This window comes from Syzygium oleosum, unplaced genomic scaffold (genome assembly GCF_021117445.2).
Source record: "Syzygium oleosum isolate NSW1041296 unplaced genomic scaffold, Sole_v2.1 Sole_v2.19, whole genome shotgun sequence".
NCBI classification, from domain to species: Eukaryota; Viridiplantae; Streptophyta; class Magnoliopsida; order Myrtales; family Myrtaceae; genus Syzygium; species Syzygium oleosum.
The window spans coordinates 1,902,372-1,910,403 of NW_026607503.1; the positions used below are offsets into that span (position 1 = coordinate 1,902,372).

At 38.9% G+C, this 8,032-nt stretch overlaps 1 protein-coding gene and 1 long non-coding RNA gene across 2 annotated transcripts; one reads left to right on the plus strand and one right to left on the minus strand.

The window, feature by feature from the left end:
• The first annotated feature begins 701 nt into the window (after positions 1-701).
• Positions 702-2,123, plus strand: LOC115670556 (uncharacterized). Its single transcript, XM_056320077.1, has 2 exons — positions 702-759; positions 856-2,123. The coding sequence occupies exon 2, from the start codon at positions 862-864 to the stop codon at positions 1,825-1,827; it is 966 nt and encodes a 321-aa protein (XP_056176052.1). The 5' UTR covers positions 702-759; positions 856-861; the 3' UTR covers positions 1,828-2,123.
• Positions 2,124-3,850: 1,727 nt separating this feature from the next.
• Positions 3,851-4,793, minus strand: LOC115670558 (uncharacterized). The gene is made up of 2 exons (XR_004004509.2): positions 4,414-4,793; positions 3,851-4,290 (listed from the first exon to the last, which is right to left on the minus strand). It is a non-coding gene; the product is annotated as an uncharacterized LOC115670558 (long non-coding RNA).
• Between the last annotated feature and the right edge of the window lie 3,239 nt (positions 4,794-8,032).

The window sequence follows — 8,032 nt, forward strand, 5'->3', positions numbered from 1 at the left end:
AAAATATGAGGTAATTAATGGATTTAACATTTTTTGGCAAAGGAGTCAAAAGAAAAGAATGGAAGCAAAGTGCGTGAGTGGCTGTGGTTGGAGGTTGTATGGCAGTTGGGTTCAAAATGAGAAAACTTTTGTAATAAAGAGAGTTGGAAATCCACATAACTGCAATAGAAGTCTTACAAATAGGCAAGCCACTTCTACATGGCTTGCTCGTGAGTACATGCCTAAGATTAGAGCCAGACTCACTTATTCGGCTACCGAAATGCAAGCAGATGCAAGAGAAAGATTTGCCCTGACCCTTGATAAAAAAAAATGTTACCGAGCCATATGGAGAGCTCTTAGTTGTATAAGGGGGCCGATAGGGAAGCAATATGATATACTAAGATCTTATTTGGAGGAGCTCAAGAGAGTTAGTAAAAATGGAAGATTTGAGATGGAGGTTAACCCAGAAACCAAAGTATTTGAGAGGTTTTATGTGGGCTTTGATGAGTTGAAAATGGGCTTTTTAGCAGGATGTAGGCGTGTGATAGGCTTGGATGGGTGCTTCCTTAAGACTGGATTGAAAGGTATGTTGTTATGTGCCGTCGGACGAGATGGAAACAATCAAATGTTTCCAATAGCTTGGGCAGTTGTGGAAGTTGAGTCTGAGGCATCGTGGACTTGGTTTCTCGCTCGATTATTTATTGACTTGAATGTGGATTATTTATTGACTTGAATGTGGACACAGGCGAAGGCTGGACTTTTATTAGTGATCAACAAAAGGTAATATGTCACATTTGTCTTCATTGGCTATTACACTATATTGGTACAATCATTGTTGTGACCTGTTTGTTTTTCATTGGTTTATTTTGGTTGTAGGGACTAATGAATGCAGTTTCATGGCTATCTCCACAAGCAGAGCATCGAAATTGTGCAAGACATATATATGCTAATTGGAAAAAATTACACAAAGGGGATGCTTTGAAGAATCTCTTCTGGAGGGCTGTGAGGTGTACATTTGAAGCTGATTTTGACCTGGTAATGGCATATTTGAAGATGGAGTGTCCTAAAGGTTATGAAGACTTTATGAGACAAGGCCCTAAGCACTTCTGCAGGGCTTTCATTAAGACAGGTACCAAGTGTGATGCGGTTGAAAATAATTTAAGTGAGACCTTTAATGGATACATTTGCATATCGAGAGCAAAACCCATTCTTGAGATGCTTGAAGAAATACGAGCTATGTTGATGGAGAGAATGACAGAGAGAAGCCAGTTAATGGTTGATCAAATAGATCCAATTTGTCCAAGGATTAGAATGAAGTTTGAGAAGACTAAACTTGAGTCCAGGTATTGTTTTGCTAGAGCGTCTTTGGGAAATAAATTTGAGGTTGAAGGGGATGGCAATAGATTTGTGGTTGACTTGGCTGGGAAGACCTGTGCTTGTAGAAAATGGGATATCTCTGGTATACCATGTAGACATGCCATATGTTGCATTGCTTTCATGAAATTAGACATCAATGATTATGTTGATGATTGCTTTAAGAAAGAAGCTTATGAAAAATGTTATCAATTTCCCTTCCTGGTCATGAATGGGGAAAAAATGTGGCTCAAAGTCAATGGTGAGCCAATCAAATCCCCACCTTACAGAAGGAAAAGGGGTAGAGAGAAGAAAAATAGAATCAAGGATAAGGATGAGCGAAGTGGAGACGGCAAGAAATTGACGAAAGTTGGAGTTCAAATGCGATGTTCAAATTGCCTTCAATATGGGCATAACAAGAAGACATGCAAGAATCCCACGACATCCAGGCCACCCAAAGTATGTCTTATTGGACAATTTTGTAATTGTCGATAAGATTTTTGTTGGGTTATCACAAATGATATCATTGGTATTTCTTGTCTTTTTTCACATGTATGCAAGAAGAGGAAGACCAAAGAAAACTGATGGGGCTAGTGGTGCGCAAGCTAGTTCACAAGCTAATAGATCATCTAATGGGGACTCCACTATCATTAGGAAGGAGAGAGCACAGGCTAGTGCTTTATCAAGCATAATTTTATTTTCATACCACGTGTATATTGTGATTAATGTTTGATACTCATTTTGTTTCTTTAAGCTAGACAAGGATATGGACTTTTTATATTTGAAGCTACTGGGAATTCCTATTTAAGGGTAATCTATGTCTAATGTTTTATATGTGTGTCAAAAAGAAAAGCTAAGTTCGTATGTTTATTTTTTTTATTGTGGATGCCGGGTAGTGATAGAGTTATTGACATTGGAGGTCCATCCATTTCCAAGGGACAAACAAGAGCAAGGAATTTTGTTGAAGTTTCACTAGGCCAATCTTCTACTGATATCACAGAACCTCCATGTACTCAAGAATCTGGAATTGGTGGTTAACTGTGAAATTATGGACCCAAAAATGCTTGTGCAGTGCCTTCTACTAGATGTTGAGTTGTAGACTGAAAAGTGCTAGTTTTTTGTTGTTTGTAAGTAGATTTGGCTATGCATTATGTGTTTGGGGATTTGGCAATGTCATTTTGTATATGTGATGTTTTGGCTATGCAGTATGTGTTCGGCTGGTTTGGAAAGCTTGCCAAGAAATGAGACAGAACTTGGAACGTTTCGATTTTGCAAATTTAGATTTTGCAACATGTAGGTAGCGTATATAGAAAGAGTTTATTTTCAAGAACTTGTAGAAGATTATAGCATGATATTTTGGGATATATATTTTGTTCACAGGTAGATTCCATAAAAGATGGTGGCATTAAAGAGGAACGTCCTTTCACAAAACAGCAGCATTTGCTTTCATCCAAATCTGCATAATCCTTATCACTTTAAAATAAAAATGAAATGGGATAGCATTCGCTTTCCTGATCCTGACCCTAGAGAGAGAGAGAGAGAGAGAGATATGGGTCATATAAAGTCTTGAGGTGGTGGATGCAGTTTCAAATTAGTGAACCGAGCTTGGTAAGACCAATGCCTATTGCCTACAATTACTCCATCCTCGTATGCCGACAATGCCAGCTTCTTTCTTAGTCATTTGATATTTCTAAGCAAAAGGTGTTGTGTAATGCTAAAACGATTGATTTTCCTATGAATTTTCTACATCTTAGCAAGACTCCACGATACAAGGTTTTGATGCAGATGTAAAACAAGATCGTTTCTTTAGATCGGTCCGTTTACAGGTAATTGACAATATCAAGTATCCGAAATGGTTCTATCCATGCATTTGTAACTCTGGCCTGAATTTTGGTTGATAGGGTCTGTTCTTGTATGCATGTAAGTCACATGTCTTAGCCATGTACTGCATAAACTGTTGCAGATGGTACCACATTTGAGGAAAAAAAAAACTCAAACTCTTGCTGCGACTCTATCGTCTTCAAGTTCAGAACTTGTTGAAACCCAATTAATTTTTTTTTCTCCTTTTCCCCTTTCTTTCGGTGCAAAATACAAGCCCAGTTTGCGAGACATACCTGTTCGCTTCTAACTTAATAACATAATCCAATGACCAAAATGTCAAAGCAACAAAGGCAATAAAGAACCAGCCAGGAGATTCAGAGCCCTTTATGCAAGAACAAACTCAAACAGAGACATCGATGCAACTCCTGCAGAAATGCTGTGATCAATTTAACCGACTTTGTTCAAGCTGTGACATATCTCGGCTCACCCCTCCACATAAGCCCAACAAACGAATATTATTCGCCAATGTAAAATGAATCACCTAGCATATTCTCCAAACTGTCAGGAACATAACCTAAATTAGAGAATTTACAAACATCCTAACCTAATCGAGATGGCAGCTTTGTTACATTAAATGGGTCACTATTTCAATTTAAACACTTCTAAATCCTTTACTCTACTCAGACAATTAGCTTGATGCCAGTAATATGAGGCCTTGATCTGATGTTAGCAACAGCTCTTCCCAATCAGCAACCCAATAACAACCATTATGTTCACTTTGGTGCATCATTAGCAACTGGAGATACTGGTTCTTCCCGACATAAACATTATCAGATGGAAACTCCAGCAGCTGAGTTTAATCTAACACATCCTCTCTTTCAAATGAATGCATTAAGTCTATCACAAATAGGCTTCACATCTCTGTTCAACTGCAAGATGCACACGCTTTCAATATCTCGCTTAAAGGCAATATGGTCTTCTGCTTCCAACTTAGCTTCTGACATTGTGAATAACTTGCCAATTGTTAATTGATCTAATGGCCCTATCTACGGAACTGAAGCTGATGAATTATTTTTCATCACTAGAGGGAAGACTTAAATTTAACACTTCCTCCAAACACTCGGATGGAGCATCGTTCTGCAAGATAAATCAACTGACTTCAAATTCCATGAGATAAATCACTTCTAGACAAATTATCGAGCATATGATGATCGTAATTTAATATGTCCAAATGCATAGGAGGAGGAAGAAGAATAATACCTTCTGTTTAATGCCTTAAACACTCTGTCCGCTTCGACGCTTAAACGAGCATCCTTCGAGCGACCGAGAGCGAGTATGTCCGAGAGTGAGCATCTCCGTGTGAGAGGATGAGCCAGCGAGTGCTCACTCTTCAAACGAATTGATGTCTGAATTGATCATCACTCGAGCACGTGCGAGATTTTGCTTGCTCGCTCTTCAGACGAATTGATGTCTTTGAGCGACCGCTCGCTTGCTCTTCAGACAAATTCACATATCTGAGCGACCAAACGGCCGAGCGTGAGAGCGAGCGACTTCGTGTGAGAGGATGAGCGAGCAAGATCTTCGGACGAATCGAAGCCTCTCGCTCGTGTATCGGATGAAGAAAGAAGAAAGAAAACCCTAAAGAGAAAATCGTGCGAAGGAGATGAAGAAGAGAAAGTGCAGCCCAGGTGTACATCTGCTTTTATTGCTGCGGTGGTGCCTAATTGCTAACGTGGATATTATTGCTGACGTGGAAAAGCCATGTCAGATGACTAACGGTGAGAGTGGATGGAGAGTTAACGGGAGCCAGATTTGGGACACGGTTGAAAGTTGGTGATTTTTTTTTGGACAAAATAAAGTTCGGGCTAGATTTGGGACAAAACTTAAAGTTTGTGCTTTTTTTTGGAATTGGGCCTTTCTGGGGAAGAGCAGCGGGGAAAGAGGAGGAAGTCAGCGGCGTGGGGCAGCGGCGACGTGGGGGAGGAGAGAGAGAGAGAAGAGAGAGAAAGTCAAACGCACTTGAGTGCGATCCGACGATCCTCGTTCAAATCCGAAAACGATCCAACGGTCCACGAAAAATCCTAAAAATAATAATTAGGAAAAAGGCCAAAAGATAATAACTAAAACACACTACAAGAGAGGTCTACTAGTCCAAATTCGCATCCGGTCCAAATTTTATTTTTCACTTATCCCGGGCAATATTGACGCTGGCCACAATAATATCGACACCGTCCAATTAAATTCGTCACGAAACTCCGAGAAATTCGACACCAAAGTTCGGGCTCTAAATAACGGCCAAATTCGATCGAGTACGATTCTAGCAAAATCTCTAATTTAAAAAAAAAATAACCCAAAAGTGATCAGTTCCGGGCGAGATTTTATTATAAGCGCACTGACGAATTACACATTTTATAAATTCTCAAAAATGGGTCGAAATTCAGAATGTCACATTGAAGATGTATGAATGATGAATAAGCTGACTTGAGCATGTCTTAGGTATAGTTGAATGATGAGCTTAATATGTTTGATGATTTGCTAGTTGAAACTTGTTGGAAAATTCGAAGTCTGTTTTAACCTCCCTCTGTTCATTGATTTTTACGGGGGAAATGGCTAACAATTAGAAAAACTTGTCTTCACATGAATTGTAGTTGAGAAATTGCTTTAATTTGATATAAGTTTCATGAAATTTGAAAATCATTAAGGTTGTGAAAATCGAGTTCAAAAGTACCGTAATAATTTGGAGTCAGATTGGAAATTTGGTCTCAGCGTCCACTAAAGAAGCAAATGTGTTCTATATACATACATATATATATATATATATATTATTAAGCTCATCATATATATTATATATATATATAACTGCATGCCATAAATCAATCACGGATGAGGATTTTTTTCCATAATCCGGCATTTTTGGAAGGTGATTAATTAGTTTAAATACGAAAAATCAAAGAATTGAGAAAATATGGATAACAATCAATCATTCATTGTGATCAATGGCTTCAACCAAACACAGAGGTAGAACACCGTATATATTTAGAATAATAAGAGGCAAAAACCTGCATATGTAAACGAAGTACAATCTTAACTTTTGGAAAAATTTCCATTTGAGTATCAAAGAACCAACAGAACAATCATTGTTAACAATTGGGCGATGTACGGCAGCTCAAACGATATTGAAGATTAACTTATAAATAATAGAAACGTCTTAGTACGACAATGAAGCATGGAATTATAAAATGGCATACTTAAGAGGATTTCATTAAATACTAAGAATACAATTTCAGAAATCAACACAAAATTCTCATCATGAACAGTGTCCCTCATTTACATAGTGGTTCCATCCATTTGATGCACCTGATTGACACTCTAATATGTGCTTTGCTACCTTGATGAGCCTAACATGCCATAGTAATACCATAAAAGGCGATTATGAGAATATTGTCAATGGCTAGCTATCTTCATTAGAGCAATGGATAAGATAACCCACAAGTTTAAGATAATTGTGGGCATTAAAGTTATTTCACGTTCATTTATGCATGAGATCATGTAATGTTGAGAAGGTGAATAATGTCAACTTTTGTCACAACCTCCCCATAAACGGTGGACCCACCTAGGGGATTGGCTAATGGAATACTAAGTTTGCTTTTAGCTCAGGCTCTCTTAAACACATACCAATTCGCAACTTGGTTCAAGTTTTTTTAACATGCAAATCAATTTCATTTTGGAGTCTCTACTAATCTATTTTTGGTAGATCGATTAAAACTCAAGTAAAGTGTAAGAGAGTACTTTGCTTTTACAAATTAGAGATTAAATGGATTCAGGGACTTCATTATTGTAACACCCCAAATTTCGATGTAATTTCCGGGATCAATGAAACTGATATTATTTCGCATTTCATTTTAGTAAGTCTCACCCAGAGCTGATCACTCCCGGGATACTAACCAATAGGGTATGGCTAACTAGAAGATGGTACGTGGACCGGGGACCCTATCGTGAAACGGATACCGATCGCGAGAGATGCTGAGGGAATATTTTGAACCGATGTGGGCCGATCTTAGGAAAGGTAACGGATTTGGTTTGGCCAGGGCCAACGTTGTACACTCGGATCGCAGGTGAATCTGCATGACCGAAAAGTACACGTGGCCAATCAGTCCTGAACCTAAACCGAACGATCGTAGCCTCTGGGGCTAATGATAATTTCTCATTCTCTCAATGATCGAGACCATTACGATACGGGTAGCCCTAGGTCGATACGCGTAATCTCTAAACTGCCGCCCGTTAGTGAGAGACCCTGAAATTGAAAGTTTAGCGGGTTTTGTTTACGGAATTGGGCCCGGATTTCGATATCGATTTTCGAAGGCTTAAGAGACTATTTTTGGGAATATGACGTCATATTACGCTGGCCACACACATGTGGAGTTAGTACGAGTAAAAATTGGAATTTCGGTCCGGGGTGAAAAAAATTACGATTTTGCCCCTGGGATGCCAGCGTCGCTTTTCGAGGCCAAATGAGGTTATTTTTCGTGGCCGACGCCATTTTTGGGTGGCCACGCATACCAGGAGTCGTTTTGGCCAAAAATTGGAATTTCGACGAAAATTGGAAAAATAATATTATTTTATTCCCGAAACTTTGACGTGGATTTTCGAGGGCTTGCGCGATTAATTTCGCGATTCCGACACCATATTATGTTGGCCACGCATATATGGAACGCGTATGTGCGAAAATTGGAATTTCGGTTCGGGATCGGAAAATTACGAAAATGCCCCTAGGCCATTTTTTATTAATTCCGAAAATTGGATTTAATTTTGGGATTAACCAAGGTGAGTTAAGGTTAAACCAGGTCTGGTCAACCATGGTTGCGGACAAAAGACCATT

Bases quoted from the DNA above. Each gene is read 5' to 3' on its own strand.
- LOC115670556 (XM_056320077.1), top strand. From the start codon at position 862: ATGAATGCAGTTTCATGGCTATCTCCACAAGCAGAGCATCGAAATTGT.